An 18,441-nucleotide genomic window follows, 5' to 3' on the forward strand; every position below is an offset into this window, starting at 1 on the left:
TCTAATGGGAGAGGCAGGAAAGAAATTGGATCATCACACTATGGGATGACATATGAAATGATTGAATCATGCAAGGGTATCTTGGGGGCACACACTTCTGACACATTAAGGACAGCCAGAGAAGTCTTCCAAAAAGTAACGGCATTTGAGCTGAGTCTTAAAGGATGAGAAGGGGAACCAGGCAGAAGAGACAGTATGATTGAAGGTGTGGAGGAGGGAAATAGCCTGGTGTGTTTTGGGCACCACAAACAATTCGCACAAGGGGAGGTGAGAGCTGAGACTGGGAAGGTGGAGAGGGGCTGGACTGCGGATGCCTTCTAAGCCATGGTCAGGAGTTTAGACTTTATCTATAAGCAGCAGATAGTTGTTGACTTTTTTTTTTTTAATCTTTAAAAATTTTTCCAGACTTTCACTTACTTTTCGGAAAAGTTAATACATGCACGTGAAACAAAGTTCAAAAGATAAAATGGTGTTTAATCAGATGTAAGTCTCCTCCCTGCTCTCATTTCTCAGTGACCCTCCCAGAAGTCTCCTCCCAGGGGCAACCACTTTTACCATTTCTTGAGTATCCTTTCCAAGAAATCCCATAAATATACAAGCAAATTCAAACTATATTTTAAAAAAATAAATGGTATATTAGTTATCTATGGCTGCATAGCAGATTACCCCAACACTTAGTGGCCGAAAGCAACAAGCATTTATTATCTCTGTTTCTGTGAGTCACAGGAATTTGGGAGTGCTTAGATGGGTAGTTCTGGCTTGAGGTGTCTCATGAAGTTGCACCCAAGACCTTAGCTGGGGTCGGCTGGAGGAGACCTCAGAATGAGTGCTCTGAGAGAGAGCAATAAGAAGGTATGATGCCCACCCCCCGCTTCTTTGGTAATAGCTTTATTGAGATTTAAATCATATGCCATACAATTCACACATATAAAGTGTACAATTCAGTAGTTTTTAGTATATTTACAGAGTTGTGTAACCATTACCACAATCAATTTTAAGATATTTACATAACCTCAAGACGCCTTATATCTATCCTTTCGCTGTCTCCCCTTAAGCCTACCATGCTCATCTTCTCTGTCCTCTAAGCAGCCACTAACCTACTTTCTGTCTATTAAGCCTGTTCTGGACATTTTGTATACACGGAACCATATAATATGTGGTCTTTGTGATTGGCATCTTTCACTTAGCATAATGTTTTCAAGGTTCATTCATGTTGCAGCATGGATCAATACTTCATTCCTTTTTACAGCTGAATAATATTCCATTGTATGGATATACTGCATTTTGTTTATCCAGTCATCAGCTGATGGCCACTTGGATTGTCTCCACCTTTTGGCTATTATGAATAATGTTGCTGTGAACGCTTGTGTACAAGTTTTTGTGTGGACACATGTTTTCGTTTCCCTTGGATATATTCCCGAGAGTCTAATTGCTGGCTCAGGTGGCAACTCTAACGTTTTGAAGAACTGCCAGATTGTACTCCAAAGGGGCAGTACCATTTTACTTTCCCACCGGCAGTGTGTGAAGGTGCTTAGTCATATCCTCATCAACACTTATGTTATTATCTGACTTTTGGATTACAGCCATCCTCCTGGGTGTGAACTGGTAACTCGTGGTTTTGATTTCCATTTCCCTAATGATTAGTGATGTTAAGCATCTTTTCAGGCGCTTGTTGGCCATTTATATACCTTCTTTGGAGAAACACCTATTCAGATCCTTTGCCCATTTTTTTCTTCCAGTTTTATTGAGATACAGTTGACATACAGCACTGTATAAGTTTCAGGTGTACAGCATAATTTGGCTTAGTGAACATCCATCATCTTATATAGATACAAAATTAAAGAAATAGAAAATTTTTGTGTGTGATGAGAACTCTGAGGATTTACTCTCTTAACAGCTTTCATATATAACATACGGAGGTGGTAATTATATTTTTGATGCTGTACATGACATCCCTAGCACTTATTTACCTTATAACTGGAAGTTTGTACTTTTTGACCACCTTCATCCAGTTGTCTCTCCCCCCACCCCCACCTCTGGTAACCACAAGTCTGTTCTCTTTTTCTTTTTCTTTTTTTTGAAGTATAATTGACCTACAACACTGTTAGTTCCTATCATAAACACTGTTAGTTCCTATCATACAACACAGTGATTTGATATTTCTATATATTTCAAAATGATCACCATGATGAGTCTAGTTACTGTATGTTACCATATAAACATATATTTATTGACTGTACTCCCTACACTGCACATTTCATAGCCACGACTCATTTATTTTGCAACTGGGAGTTTGTACCTTTTAATCTGTCTCACCTATTTCTTTCCTCCCCTCATTCCCTTCCCCTTTGCCCATTTAAAAATTGGATTATTTTTCTTTTTACTATTGAGTTGTAAGAGTTCTTTATACTCTTGTTATAAGTCCCTTATCAGATATATGATTTGCAAATATTTTCTTCCGTTCTATGGCTGTCTTTTCACTTTCTTGATGGTGTTCTTTGAAGCACAAAAGTTTTAAATTTACACAAAGTCCAGTTTATCTTTTTGTTGTTGTTGTTGTTGCTTGTGCTTTTGATGTCATTTCTAAGAATCCATTGCCAAACCCAAGGTTACAAAAATTTACCTCTGTTTTCCTCTAAGCGTTTTATAGTTTTAGTTTTTACACTTAGGGCTCTCATCCATTTGAGTTAATTTTTGTATATGGTGTAAAGTAAGAGTTCAACTTCATTCTTTTGAATGTGGCTCTCCAGTTGTCCCTGAACCGTTTATTGAAAACAGTGTTCTTTCTCAACTGAATGGTCTTGGCACCCTTGCCAAAAATCAATTGACCATGGGTTAATTTCTGGACTTTCACTTCTGCTCCATTGATCTGTATGTCTATCCTTATGCCAGTAACAGTCTGTCTTGATTACTGTTGCTTTGTAGTGAGTTTTCAAATCAGGAAGTGTGAGTCCTCCAACTTTGTTCTTTTTCATGATTGTTTTGGCCATCCCACTGCCTTTTTTTTTTTTAATTGAAGTATAGTTGATTTACAATATTGTGTTAGTTTCACATGTACAACAAAATGAGTTATATACATATATTTCTCAGATTGTAGGTTATTACAAGATATTGAATATAGTTTCCTGTGTTATACAGTAAATCCTTGTTGCTTATCTATTTTATGTATTGTAGTAGTTTCTATCCGTTAATCCCATACTCCTAATTTATCCCTCTCCCCCCCTCCCTTTCCCCTTTGGTAACCATAAATTGGTTTTCTAGTTGTGAGTCTGTTTCTGTTTTGTATATAGATTCATTTGTATTATTTTTAGATTCCACATGTAAGTGATATCATATAATATTTGTCTTTCTCTGTCTGACTTCCTTCACTTTGTATTATATTCTCTAGGTCCATCCATGTTGCTGCAAATGGCAATATTTCATTCTTTTTTATGGCTGAGTAATATTCCATTGCATATATATACCACATCTTTTTCATCTTTTCTGGATATATGTCCAGGAGTGGAATTGCTCGATCATATGGTGGCTCTATTTTTTCTTTTTTTTTCTTTTTCTTTTTTTTTTGCGGTACGCGGGCCTCTCACTGTTGCGGCCTCTCCCGTTGCGGAGCACAGGCTCTGGACGCGCAAGCTCAGCGGCCATGGCTCACGGACCCAGCCGCTCCGCGGCATGCGGGATCTTCCCGGACTGGGGCACGAACCCGTGTCCCCTGCATCGGCAGGCAGACTCTCAACCACTGCGCCACCAGGGAAGCCCTCTATTTTTTCTTTTTTAAGGAATCTCTGTACGGTTCTCTGTAGTGGCTGCAACAATTTACATTCCCACCAACAGTGTAGGAGGGTTCCCTTTTCTCCACACCCTCTCCAGCATTTGTTGTTTGTGGACTTTTTAATGATGGCTGTTCTGACCAGTGTGAGGTGGTACCTCATTGTAGTTTTGATTTGCATTTCTCTAATAATTAGTGATGTTGAGCGTCTTTTCACATGCCTGTTGGCCATCTGTATGTCTTTTTTCAGAGAAATGTCTATTTATGTGTTCCACCCATTTTAAAATTGGATTATTTGGTTCCTTTGCTATTGAGTTGTATGAGCTGTTTATATATTTTGGATATTAACCCCTTGTCAGTTACATGGTTTGCAAATACTTTCTCCCGTTCTGTAGGTTGTCTTTTCATTCTGTTGATGGTTTCTTTTGCCTTGGGAGACTGATCTAAGAAATATTGCTATGATTTATGTCAGAGAACCTTTTGCCTATGTTCTCTTCTAAGATTTTATGGTGTCGTGTCTTATATATAGGTCTTTAAGCCATTTTGAGTTTATTTTTGTGTATGCTGTGAGGGAGTGTCCTAATGTCACTAACTTATATGCAGTGGTCCAGTTTTCCCAGCACCCCTTGCTGAAGAGACTGTCTTTTCTCCATTGTACATTCTTGCCTCCTTTGTCGTAGCAAATGCCTTTTATGTTCTAATCTCAGATATCACAGACCACTTCTGCCACACTCTATTGTTAGAAGTGAGTTACTAAATCCAGCCCACATTCAAGGGGAGGAGAATTCAGCTCCTCCTCTTGAAAGGAAGTATATTTAAAAAGTTGTGGACATATTTATAAACCACCACAAATGGTAGCATACTAAACACTTGGTTTGTCTTGCTTTTTAAATTCAACAACACATCTTGGAGATTGTTCCAGATCAGTGTACAGAGAGCTGCTTTTTTCTTAAGAGCTGCATAATATACTTTCGAGTGGATGTGTCATCTTTTATGTCATCAATATTTAAGTTATTTACAATATCTTGCTATCGCAGTGTTTCAGTGGATGATGTATATAATTTGATACATATGTAAGTATAAGGATAACATAAAGATCTAGAGTGGAATTGCTGGATTAAATGGTCTTTATGTTTACAATTTTGACAGATCCAGTCAGGTCCCCTCCGTGGAAGTTATGCAGAGTTACATTTCCAGCAACAATGTACGAGGGTACCTGTTTCCCCGCATTCTTGCCAACTGTGTTATCAAATATTTTATTTTTGCCAAACTGATGGGAAAAAGTACTCTGTTATGATAGTAATTTGTCTTTCTTTTATGAATGAGGTCGAGCATCTTTTATATATACAGGCCGACCTTATTTTATTGCAGTTCACTTTAGTACACCTCACAGATATTGCCTTTTTTTTTTTTTTTAAACAAATTGAAGGTTTGAGGCAACCCTGTGTTGAGCAAGTCTATCGGTGCCATTTTTCCAAATAGCATTTGCTACACTTTGTGTCTCTGTGTCACATTTTGGTAATTCTCACAATATTTCATACTTTTTCATTGTTATATTTGTTATGGGTGATCTGTGATCAGTGATCTTTGTAATTGTTTTGGCATTTTTTTAGCTATAAAGTATTTTAAGTTTGTACATTTTTTTAGACATAATGCTATTGCACACTTAATAGGCTATAGTGTAGTGTAAACATAACTTTTATATGCACTGGGAAGCCAAAAAAAAATTTGTGTCATTCGCTTTATTGTGATATTTGCTTTATTGTGGAGGTCTGGAACTGCACCCGCAATATCTCCAAGGTGTACCTGTATGTTTTCTGTAAACTGTCAGTTCAGAAATATTTTTCTACCAAGCTAATGGTATTTTTCCTCTGATTTGTAAGAACTCTTTATAAATTAAAAGAGCTAGCTCTTTGTGATATGTTACAAATATTGTCTCCCAGTTTATCTTTTGACTTTGTCTATGGATGTTTTCCTCATGGTGAAATTTGTTTTTTCTCAACGTAAGCACATCATCAGTTCCCTCCTATATGCCTCCTGAGTGTAGTATAATACCTAGAATGGCCTTGGAGTGTTTTGAGTGGGGGCGGGGGGGAATCATAGATCTGGTTGTTGGTAGAGAGGATGGGCTGGAGGTGTCGAGAGGATGACGGCTGAACTGTTCTTATTCTGACAGCCTCTTATTTTTGTCTTATTCTTTTCATTCCATTTCATGTTATTCATCATTATCAACCTTTTATCCCAGAGCCGTTTAATGGCATAAGGAGAGCCCTGGATCAGGAGTCTGGGTTGGCACATAGTAGGTGCTTAATAAGTGTCTATTGAATGAATGAATGATGAGCTCTTTTCTTTTCTTTTTTTTTGGCCGTGCAGTGCGGCCTATGGGCTCTTAGTTCCCTGACTAGGGATCGAACCTGTGCTCCCTGCATTGGGAGCGTGGAGTCTTAACCACTGGACCGCCAGGGAAGTCCCTGAATGATAAGCTCTGATTTAAGTCCTAGCTCCACCACCCGCTCCTTTGGAGGCAGCACGTTCAGCAGTCAGCCAACCTGAATTTGAATCCTGAGTGTGGCATTACCAACTAAGTGTCCTTTGGAAGGTTATACAATTTCTGACTCTAAGTTTCCTCCTCTATAAAATGGGGACCATAATAGTAACTAGCTCATGGGGCAGTTAAAGGATTGATTGAGAATGTGTGTACACACCCTGGCACAAAGGAAACCCAATTTGCCAAACAGCAATTGTTATTAGCTGTCGTGTGACTTTCGTCATAACCCTTTGGTTCCAACATTCCATGGTCTGTGCTACAACCAGGGAGGAAAGGTTGAAAAGTGGGGAGAACTGGGAAATACACCTGGAAAAGCAGGGGAGCTCTGAAAGTTGGGCCTTGAAGTCTGGGGTCTTATTCTTAGGTTATGGGCAATTACTTGTAGGCATGGGAATGACCAGGGCCAGATGTGGGTTTAGAAAGATGACTTGGGGACTTCCCTGGTGGCGCAGTGGTTAAGAATCCGCCTGCCAATGCAGGGGACACGGGTTCGAGCCCTGGTCCGGGACGATCCCACATGCCACGGAGCAACTAAGCCCGTGCGCCACAACTACTGAGCTTGCACTCGAGAGCCCGTGAGCCGCAACTACTGAGCCCACACGTCACAACTACTGAAGCCTGCATGCCTAGAGCCCGTGCTCCGCAACAAGAGAAGCCACCACAATGAGAAGCCCGCTCACGGCAACTAGAGAAAGCCTGCGAGCAGCAACGAAGACCCAGTGCAGCCAAAAATAAATAAATTTTTAAAAAAGGAAAAGAAAGGTGACTTGGGCAGTTGCTGCAGGGAAGGGACTGATGGAGGCCTGATGGGAGACCAGGAGCCTGGGGGGAAAGCAGTGGCAGTGGTCCAGGTGAGAGGGGCTGAGGCCGGGGCACGGGAGGAGGAGAAAACTGGAGACCTATTTAGGATCCCAGTAGGTGTGTGTGTGTGGGATGGGGTGAGGACAGGCAGGCCTTGCAGGTGACGCAGGGTCCTCTCGTTGAACGATTTGGTCTTGGAATGACATTCCCAAAGGACACAGCAGGGAGATCCGCTCAGTCTGGGAAATGCTGAATTTGCGGTCCCTATGAGACCCACAGGAGGAGGGCTCTGACCAGCTGTTGACTATCTGGCCTCGAACCGAGGAAAGAGGTCTCAGCTGGAGATGTTAGATGTCAGTCTGAGTGTGGGTGAAATTGCCCGGGGAGAGCGTGTAGAGGGAAAAGAGGAGACAGCCTCGAAACACCAACCTTTAAGATGCAGGTCGAGGAGGAGCCAGAAAAGGCGGCTTGGAGAGAGGCGCCAGAGCAGCTGCTCAGATTAGCAACAGGGAAACTGAGAAGGACAGCCTTGAGAAAGGACGGCTGCCTGGAGGAGCCAGAGGGACGCGGAAGGGACGGAGCCGCCTGCGTGGTGGGCCTGGGCCAGACTGGAGGAGTGAGGCAGGATGCGGGGAGAGCGGCGGGAGCTTTCTGACCGAGCCCTTGAGATGAGTGTGGCAGAGCCGAGCCAGGGTAGCGGGGGATGCAGCGCATTCAAAGGTTGTCAAGAGGCTGTGTGTGGGTTCCATGCAGGCTGGGCCCAGGGCTGGTGGAGTAAATACTGTTCCCAAATAATTACCACACAAAGTGATGGGCGTCCCATCTCTCCATAACAGCATCTGTGACAACAGATACAATTATTTGTGTTCCTAACAGTCCCCCTACTAAACAGTAGTCTTCTCAAGATCAGGAACCACGAGCCGGGGACTGAATGGCTTGGAGGAAGTGTCCGAGGGAGAGGGAACAGTCAGTGCCAAGCCCTCCAGGGGGCGCTGAACTAGAAATGTTGTTAGGGTTAGGGTTAGAAGGGAGGCCCAGGGTGGCTGGAGTGTACGGATCGAGAGGCCGAATGGCGTGGGGGAAAGTGGGGTGAGCCTGTGGGTCACACAGGCCAGGACCAGGCGTCAGGGTTTACCCTGAGTGTAGTGGGAAGCTTTTGAAGGGTATTGAGCAGGGGAGTGGCACCATCTGCTTTCGACGGCTCACTCTGGATGCTGAGTGGAGAACAGATGATGGGGCCAGGATGAGAGCAGAGAAACTAGTTAGGAGGCCACTGCGGGCTTCCAGGAGGGAGATCATGGCAGCTTGGACAGATGGTGGCAGTGGAGATGGAGAAAAGAGGTCAGTCCGAGATATTTTTGGAGGTCAAGACAGTCGGCCTTGCAAGTGGACTGGACTGGGGGTGAGGGAAATGGAGGAGTCAGGGTGTTCCCGTAATCTGGGTGCTGGATGGGGTGTAGGGAGCCCAGGCACGAGAGTCCCGTCCCCTCCGAGCTCCCCAGCTAATGGAGGCACTAAGATTGGGCCTGGATCTTCAAATCCAGCGGGCGGGGTTGACTGTTAGGAGAGGTCTGGTCTCCCTTGTACAATAAGCCCCTGCCCTGGGAGGCAGGACAGAGCTGGTGGGAGGGACATGAGGACAACCTCCTTCTTAGGGTGTGTGTGTGTGGGGTGTCTCCCTACAGCCCCCTAGTGCACCAGGCCTGGGGAGGCGCTCCCTTGGAAAGCTGTGGTCGTGGTGCCGACACAGGTCCTTCTCCGGGCTTCTCTCAGCCCCCAAGTCAGCCTGGTTCCTTCTAGAAAAACCTTCCTAAATGTGAGGAAGGGACTCATAGAAGATACAGGATACAAGCAGCCATCCGTGCATTCTGTGCTATACTGCTTCTCTATATCTCACCTTTTCTAGGACTTTTTACAGCTTCGTAAAATTATCATTGTTCTTTGTACAAAGATTGGAGAATGTAGATGACCAAGATTACACACATAATCTCACTTTCCCAGAAACAGTCAACTTAACTGTTGGTCTGAAGTCATAACAGTATGGAGTACTGGTTATGAGCAGGCTCTGGAGCCAGACTGTCTGGGTTCAGATCCTGGTTCTGTAACTTACCAGCTGTGTGACTTTGGATAACTTGGATGACCTCTCTGTGCCTCTGTGTCCTCAACTGTAAAAAGAAGAAAATAATAGTACCTACTCCACAGAGTGTTGTGGGGATTAAATGAAGTAATGTGCGTAAGGTACTTAGCATAGTTCCTGATGTGGTAAATTTTATATAACTATTTGCTATAACTATGTAAGTATTTCTTCCCAAAATGAAATTATATTGTACATTATTTTTCACATCCTTTTGAAACCTAACATATCATAAGTATTTTCTGTGTCATTAAATCTTCCTCAGTATAGTTTAATAGGGGAGTAGTATTCCATGGTATGAAAGAATATTCCTGTGTTGTTGGATAATTAGTTGCTTCTTTCTTTCCTTCCTTCTTTTATTATTTCTCCCTCTCTTCCTCCCTTCTTTTCCTGCTCTCTTCCTTCTTCTCTTTCTTGCAAATAAAGATGTGATAGACATCCTCATAGCTAAATCTTAGAGCAGATCCTTGAGCATTTTCTTAGAATAAATTCCTAGAAATTGGCAAGCTCAGTCAAAAGGGGTCTAGAGATTTTCAGTTTTATGGGTTTTTTTGTGATTAATTCATTATTTCTGTGAGCTCCATTTGGCTTGTGCATTGCAGTTCTTTGTTGCTTTAATTATTTCATTCCAAGTGAGTGAAAAAATCTCTGGCCATAGTCACTTATTAGTGATCAACTCCCACCTACCTTAAGGTTTCAGTAGGTAACTTATTCACGTGGTCCTGAATTCAAAAGGTGTAGCAGGTTAGCAGTGCAAGGTCTCCATCCTGTCCTATCCTTGGCTCCTCAGTCCCCTCCTTAGAAGTAACCAGGGTTATCAGTGTGAATGTTATATAAATGAAGTCACATTTTCCCCCAATGTTATGACTCTAAGGGGCATCCAAGTTGTTGCATGTAGCTGCCATAACAAAATACCATAGCCTGGGTGGCTTACATTTATTTTCCCATAGTTCAGGAAACTAGAATTCCAAGACCTAGAATTCCAGACCAGCATGGTCTGGTTCTGGTGAGAGTCCTATTCTTGGCTTGCAGACGGCCACCTTCTTGCTGTGTCGTCAGGTGGCAGGTGCAGGGAGAGAGCAAGCTCTCTGGTATCTCTTCTTATAAGAGCACTAATCCCATCATGGGGCCTCACTCTCATGACCTCATCTAACCCTAATTACCTCCCCAAGGCCCCTTCCACAAATACTCTCACATTGGAGGTTACGGCTTCAAAATATGACTTTTATGGGGACACAGTTCAGTCCATATCAAGCCTCTTTGGAGTCTGCTCAGGGACAGAAAGCCCTGGGGGACATCCAATCTGACCCCCTAGTAATGGGTAGCAGCCGGGGTGCATCAGGCATGGAGGGGACAGCTGAGCATAAACAAAGCCCTCCCTTTAGGAGTGATCGGCTCAGTGTATGTCCCTTGAGGATAGTGTCATGGTGTCATAATGAAACTCTATTAAAATAGCTAAGCATAAAATGCATAATTAAAAAGCTTTACATAAAGACACATTTACACCACAAGCTTTAAAGGACACAAGCACCCACGTATATTGTATATTTTCTCTTAACTTCATCACTTTTTTAGTCTCATCCTGGGTTCATTCCCCAAACTCAAGTATTGTTTTTCCTTTTAACTTTCCTTTAGTTGCTTAATTATATTTTAAAAATGTAAGAGGATTTCATGGCCAGACATAGGTGGCAAAGGACTGGACATAATATTATCATTTTTATCATAAAAGTAATATATGCAAATGTTAAACACTTTCCAACAGTACAGGAGGGCAGAGAATAAAAAGTGTCTCCCTCCTTTCCTCCTCCACCCCAGGCAGTGTTTCAGAGGTTCCCATCATTAAGTTGCTTCTGTATTCTTCCAGAAATGTTTATAGACATGCAAGCTTACGTATGTATATTCTTTGAAAAACCAATATTTTAAATTATGTTTTTTTTAATTTTATGAGTAATACATGAATACATTCACTCCGTGAAAAGCTGAAGCATTACAAACAGGCTAAAGTCCCCACCCACTCCCTGCCCAGAGGCCACCATTATTATGAACGTAATTTCTATTTTTCCTGATCTTTTTGTGTGCATTTACATACACATCCATGAGGAAAATACGTCGTGTCATTTTCTGTGTTCCCTTTCCTCCCTCCCTTCCTTCCTCTTTCTCTTTTTTTTTTTTTTTTTTGGTAAAGTACACATAACATAAAATTTACCATTTTACCCATTCTTAGATGTCCAGTTCTGTGCCATTAAGAACATTCACCCTGTTGTGCAACCACCCTCACCATCTGTCCCCACAACTCTTTTCACATGCAGAACTCTGTCCCCATTAAACACTAACTCCCCATGCCCCGCCCCCAGTCCCTGACAACCAGCATTCTACTTTCCGCCTCTAGGAATCTGACTGCTCTTGGTTCCTCCTATACGTGGAATCATACAATATTTGACCTTTTGTGACTGGCTCATATAATTTAGCATAATGTCCTCCAGATTCCTCCACGTTGTAGCATGTGTCAGGATTTCCTTCCTTTTTAAGGTGCTCTGAGGTGTCTCAGATCATTTGACAGGTAAAAGCATCCAGCTAGAACCTAAGAACAATGTTTTGTTTTTACTGTACTTATGGTTATAGTTGCCTTCTATCTATGGTAAATGATCCTGGTTTCCTTTTCTTTGATGGTGATATAAAGCTTACTTTTACAGTAAATGCCTCTCAGTTAAAAAGTGAGTCTGTGGAATTCCCTGGCGGTCCAGTAGTTGGAACTCCGCTTTTACTGCTGAGGGCCTGGGTTCAGTCCCTGGTTGGTTGGGGAACTAAGATCCCACAAGCCGCGTGGCACGGCCAAAGAAAAAGTGAGTCTATTCAGAGAGAAACATTCAGTAAAGACCTGTCTGGGTTTGAATACAGAGCCCGCCACCTCCTAGCTGTGTGACATGGATACGATACGACTTAGTTCTTCTGAGCCTCAGGTTAGTTATAGGATTAAATGAGATCATGCATGTTAGGAGCTTCACACCCTGGCATATGGTTAAGCACTCAATACTATTTGTTATTGTTATTATATTATTAATAACAGTAATATTATTAATCTTAAATTTGTCCAACACCACCTGGCTGCTTGGGAAGTCAGCAGACTCTAGGGTGACTGGATATCGGTGCCCCATCCGAAGGCCCCTTCCCCTAGACCAGCGGTTCTCAACCAGGGACATCTTTGCCCCCAAGGGGACATTTGACAGTGGCTTGAGACTTTTTTTTTATCACTATGACTGTGGGTGGTGGGTAGAAGCTAGGGGTGATGCTGTACATCCCACAATGCACCCCACTTACCCCACCCTGCACCCTGCACCTGTGTCTATGCCTTATAGCAGGTGGCTCTTCAGCCAGCTCATTATTTCCAAGAGACTTGAACTTGGACTCCAGAGACCTCAGCCATGGTTTCCTCTTCCAGCACACAGGGATGCTGAAGGCTGCCTTGTCTCTAGTTATTCCACCTCCTGATCGTTGAGCCTCTTGATCACCTACCTGGTCTATGCTGTCCCTAGAGGTCTCTTCCTCTCCTGCCCCAGGTCTCAGGAAACCTGTCTGATTGGCTTTTCTCCACTTGCTTTACTGCTGGGTGTTTGTAGTTCCTAGAGCAGCCTCTGGGGCCCCATAGCCACCACCTAAAACACTGCAGAGTAAAGGAGGCAGAGAGAGTGAGTGAGAGATGGAGAGAGAGGTCCCCCCACCCCGCCCCAACGCCTTCTCTGAGTGCCCTGTCATCCTGGGTCTCCTTCCAGTCGCTCCCTGACATGTATAAATATTCTATTTGTGTGTTGATTTGATTTGATTCGTCTCCACACACCTCCGCTCCTGAGGACAAGAAACCGTGACTGGCAGTGTCCCCAGCACCCTGCATAGTGCCTGACACATAGAAGACACTCAGAATTTATTTGTGGAATATATGAAGGGAGAGGCAGAGAGAGGAAAGGGCGAGGGGATAGATAAAGGGAAGGAAGACAAGCAAGAAAAGGCAGAGAGAAGAGGAGGGGTGTTGAATGAATGTCAGATGCTGAGATCTAAGGAGAGAAGGGAAGAGGGAGGGTCGAGACTGAGGATTAAGCACTGTATAGACTAGCTGGAGAGAGAGGGGGAGGGGTGTGGAGAGAGAGGCAAAAAAAGATGAAAAGGGTGGAGAAGAGAAAGGAATGGAGACACACGACTAGAGAGACACGTAAGTGATGAGGCAGCGAGACAGAGAAAACGTGCAGGCGCAGAGCTCCGGGAGAAAACCTCTTTGAACGCTGAGCTTGCAGAGGGAGGAGGACCACCTGCAGGCTACTGCTGCGGTTTCCATGGTGACGGGGATGCTCTGGGCAGGAGAGGAAACACTGTACGGGGAGAGGAGGAGGGACTGGGTGGGTTTTGCCCCTCCCAGGCTCTTTCCTCACCCCTGCCTCAAGCTGGAGATTCAGGGCCGAGGACGGGGAGGTGGGAGTGCAGCCTCCCCCGCCCTCCTCAAAGGACCCTGCAGATGTGAAGAACTTAGGCGCCTCGTCTCCCACTCCCCCATCCCTGGCATTTGACCCTCCTCCCCTCTCCCGGGTCCTGGAGGGTCCTGAAGAGTGTTAGGGAAATATGGGAAGGTGGCTGGGTCAAGCCCTCTCCGTGGGCTCCTCCTCTCTTCCCACCCCATAATTGCTAGAGCGCCCCTGGGCTCCGTCCTGGGCCTTCTCTTCAGTTTCCATAACGTCCCGTCCTAGGGATTTACATGCCCACAGCTCCCACATTTATATCCCCAGCCCTGATTTCTCCCTGAGTTTCCTTCTCCATTTGGGTATCTAAAGGGCATCTTCAAACTTGTTGAATTCTTTAACTCACCAAGCTCATTCTTGCCTCGGGGCCTTTTTGCATTTGCCATTCCCTTTGCCACGAGCTCTTTTCCCCAGCCATTTATTAGAGGTGTCTTTCACTTGAGCTAAGAATTGTCTTGGAGAAGGCGAGCGCTTTGGAGAGGGGAGGAAGGCCTGCTCCAACGTGTGTGTGTGTGTGTGTGTGTGTGTGTGTGTGTGTGTGTGTGTTTGAGTGTGTAAGATCACAGTGCTGTCAGGGGCGCCCTGTGTCAGTATAAGGAGCACACCCTAGGGGAGTGTGGAAGGACTGTCCTGTTAGAAGGTCGGAGTGAGGCCAGAGGAGGCAGAACTCGAGGCAGGGAAGAGTCCGTGCTGTGGGGAGCACTTCCTCGTACGGTAGATGAGGGAAAGAGATGGCAAAGCCAGGTGTCCCCCTCCCCATCCTGGCAACGAACGAGATGTGCCTCCTAGACAGTGGGCAGAACTGACCGCCACTCCCACTTTGTCATCACTGTCATCTAAAACCCAGGTTAAGCACCTGTGGGCCTGGCGGGGGGTCAAGGGCCCCTCTGCCCCAACCTGAGCCTTGTGGTGACCTCAGGTCTCAGACACAGTAACAGTAACTGGCGGACTGTCAGGCACTAAAAAAGGCAACATAAAGCCAGTGGACATAGTCATAAACTCTCTGCCAGGAGGGGAAGGTCTCAGCTGGAGGTGGCCTACTGAGCCCGGAAAATGGCTCTCAATAAAAATTTGTTGAGTAAATGACAAAAATAAAAAATAAAGAATGGTGAGGATGGGAGAGGGTAAGCATGGCCAAGACGCTAAAGGGAGCTGAAGGAGGTGACCCTGGTTTGCTATTTTCTCCTATTTCCAGGAAGCCTTCCCGGAGGAGGAGTTGATTTGATGGGGGCAGGAGGTGGCATTGTGTTTTGGAAAGTTTCTGCTCCCCAAGGCATGAGGCCCTCCCAGGGTGTAGAGTTTCTGGATCCACAGGAGGTGGTTCATAAGCTCTTGGGTTGATGGGAGGTGCGGGGGAGCGGGGCCCAGCCTCAGGGGGCCTCCTGGTGGTCCTCAGGCTCTGGGAAGTAATCTTCCCCTTCTCTCTTCCTTCCTGACCCTGGCGGTGGGCTCGGCCTGGCGACCCCTCAGCTCTGTGCCTTGTGCTGGGCTGCATGATCTTCCCCGACGGCTGGGACGCCGAGACGATCCGGGACATGTGTGGGGCCAAGACCGGGAAGTACTCCCTGGGGGACTGTTCGGTGCGCTGGGCGTACATCCTGGCCATCATCGGCATCCTCAACGCCCTCATCCTCTCCTTCCTTGCCTTCGTGCTGGGCAACCGGCAAACGGACCTGCTGCAGGAGGAGCTCAAGCAGGAGAACAAAGGTGAGCGGGCGCACGCTTCCGGGTGGGTGGCTGGCAGTCGCGGGGTGCGGAGGTGGGCGAGGCCGGCCCCGCCAGGCGGGGCACCTTCAAAGTCAAGTGAAGCACAGGGTGGAAACCTTAACAGAGAGGCCGACTTCCTGGGAGACAGTTGGAGGTTATCCCTCAAATCCGAACATTGGCACGCCTGACCCAGCAAACCCTCCCATGAGTATAAACCCAGGAGAAATGTATGAATGCTCTTGGCTGCAGTTGCAAAATAGCAAACACTAAAAACTACCTAAATGGCCATTGACAGGAGGATGGATAAATATATGGTGATACATTCACATCACAGAATTGTTTACAACTGTGGAAATGAATGAACGTGTTATATGTAATGGAATGAATGGATACATCCTGGAAACATAATATTGAGAGAGAGGGGAAAAAATAGAATTCCAGAAGACGACAGTGAGATAATTTTTTTGAGTTAACAAACTAAGTAACACTATGCTAAATACAGTTTAAATATATATATATATATATATGTGTGGTAATATTGCGTATTTTTTAAAAAAGCAAAGAAATGATCAATACAAAAGGTATCATGGTGGTTCTCTGTAGCTGGGATGGAAGCAGGGAAGCAAGGACATGAGGTGGGGGACAGGTGGGTGTGTACAAACTATTGGCGAGTTAAGTACTTGCATGGTGAGCCCACAGATGTTTGGTGCAGTATGCTTTATACCTAGTATAGTACACATAAACTTTCGTATGTATGAGGTAACATTAATATACAATAAAGAAAAAATTGACACCTAAGGCCAGAGTCTCAGGGATTACCAGTTATCAGATGCTTATCTGTGTATCTATGTATGTCCCTTTGTGAAATATGTGGTAGTGCTATGTGCTAATATAGGAGAGGCATCGTCCAAAACAAATCCCTCCTCAGATTGCTTTTTGTGCTCAACTCTAGAGCACGTCTTAAAGATCTTTATCATTTTGTGGAGAACCATCTTGTCCTTTTTATCCAATGCCTAGCATTACATAAGACGAAGGAATTATAGTTTCTTAACTGTTCTCCTTGTAGGGGCTGTTAGGGAGGTTCCCAGGTTTTTACTGTTACTGGCAATGCTACAGTGACCATCTTTGTCCTTGCCTTCTGTTTTCTTGGTGTCTTTCCAGAAGTGGAATTGCACACTCACCATTGTAGTGATAATTCCAGATTGCTCTCTAAAGGAAGGTCAGTCCTCTGACCCAGGGGCCCATGCTGCCCCTAGAGAAAGGGGAGACACCCCGTCTGTCTGGGTGCCCGTTTTCTGCCATGGGAAATCGGATTTCGTCGTCTCACCCTTCCTTGAGCTCTTAGCGTGTGCTGGATGTATGTTCATCACTTTCCTTTAATTACATTCATCTCTTGGAGCCTCTTATCTGTAAAATGGGGATAGTGACGGTTATTATCTCATTTGGCAGGAGTTACTCTAGTATTGTGGTGTGAATACCCTTGGACTGTGAAGGCAGGTTGTCTGTGTTGGAAGCAGGTTGAGCTAAGGAATGAATTCACCTCTTTGAGCCTCAGTTTCCTGCACTGCCTAAAATGAGGGTGGTGAAAAAAAAAAAAAGTAAGACTCACGTCCTTTTTATCCCCCGAGGATACTCAGAGGCCTGATCTATGGAGTGGTCCACAGTCTCCATCCTCTTCCAAGTACAACTGGACTTGGATACAAACAGGCACACCAGATGACTGGAAGGACACCTGACCAGTGCTAAGCACTGACACCCAGACTCTACGTGACTCACCCCACGTGAGCCCAGTCCAGGCCTGCACTGTCCCCCAGTCCCCACCATCTATGCGTATTCCAGACCAACCCCTCAGAACTGTCATCGTAAGATGGGACAAGGGATGGGGAGAGGCGCTCCGGCTTCAGAACAACCCTTTCATTTCATCCTCCTGAGAAGCCTCCTAATCCAAGTCAGATGTTTCACGTCTTTGAGGCATCTATTGCCGACCCTTGTCCCAGTCCCTGTTCTCCGTGAGGCCGCCTCCTCTGCCTCCCCATGGCAGGGAGAGCTCAGCCTCCAGTCTAACATGTCTTGGAGGTGACAGTGGAGTAAGAGAAAGAAGAAAAGAGCAGAATTTGTCTCATGAATCAGCACTCCCCCAACTGTGGTTTATGTAAAAAGTTTCAGAGCACCAAATAATACTGAGGGTTTCACAGCCCATTTCAGGTAATGTTATGTTTGGTAAATTTAACATGTTTTAAATGGAGGTTACCAACTGCTATATAAAGTGTTTATTAAATTAGAAAAAATTGTTTGCTAATACTTTCACAAAATATAAGTCATTCTGCTCTACACCTCCAACTTCTGTAGTACTGTATGTCAATTATATCTCAATAAAACTGAAAGAAAAATAAAGGAAAAAAAAAACAAAAAACGAGGGTGGTGAGAATGGTACCACCTAACAGGGCTGTCCTGCAAGGAAGAAAGACTGTGCCTATAACGGGGCAGTGGTGAATGCTCAGCGAAAGCTGTCACTCCTCACAGCTCCCCATCAGGCAGGCATCATAACCACCATTTTATAAATGAGAAAGCCGAGGTCTGGACAGGTCCAGTGACTTGCCCAAGGTTACCTAAGTGGTGGAGCCAGGATTTGAGGTCCAAGTCCAAAGGCCAGGCTCTTCCCTGCTGCCAGTCCCCTTTTCAGGGCCCTCCTGGGCTGCTAAGCTGTCCGTCTCTGAGGCTCCTGTCCCTGGAGACACTGGCACCTGGTGGTTTCTATGGTTTTGGTGTGAGGTCGGAGCCTGCCCTCTGGTGGCAGCTTCCAAAAGTGCAAGACTAAGACAGCCACGTGGCCTTTCCAAAGAAGTTTGGGGTTGTGACTAGTGTGAGGTTGGCCCACTCAGTGTCCTCTCCTTCCTCCCCAAAGCGCCCTAACAGCTCAGTGTTAAAAGTGACATAAGGGAGCCCCAGTTTGCCTTCCTTCAGCATCTGGGGATTTCCT

The 18,441-nt window shown here is 45.0% G+C and overlaps 1 protein-coding gene across 2 annotated transcripts in view; it reads left to right on the forward strand.

Annotated features, from left to right (window-relative positions):
* LHFPL4 (LHFPL tetraspan subfamily member 4) overlaps positions 1-18,441 on the forward strand; it is a 44,777-nt gene that overhangs the window by 8,865 nt on the left and 17,471 nt on the right. The window contains exon 3 of one of the 2 annotated variants that reach the window (XM_049716088.1): positions 15,225-17,823. In XM_049716088.1, the coding sequence (XP_049572045.1) occupies positions 15,225-15,649 (425 nt within the window). In that variant the 3' untranslated portion in view covers positions 15,650-17,823. Of the gene's footprint in view, positions 1-15,224; positions 17,824-18,441 lie in introns of those variants that run through there. The other variant, XM_049716089.1, reaches the window with a different exon arrangement.

The sequence above is a fragment of the Orcinus orca genome, chromosome 10 (genome assembly GCF_937001465.1).
Source record: "Orcinus orca chromosome 10, mOrcOrc1.1, whole genome shotgun sequence".
In the NCBI taxonomy this organism is placed as follows: domain Eukaryota; kingdom Metazoa; phylum Chordata; class Mammalia; order Artiodactyla; family Delphinidae; genus Orcinus; species Orcinus orca.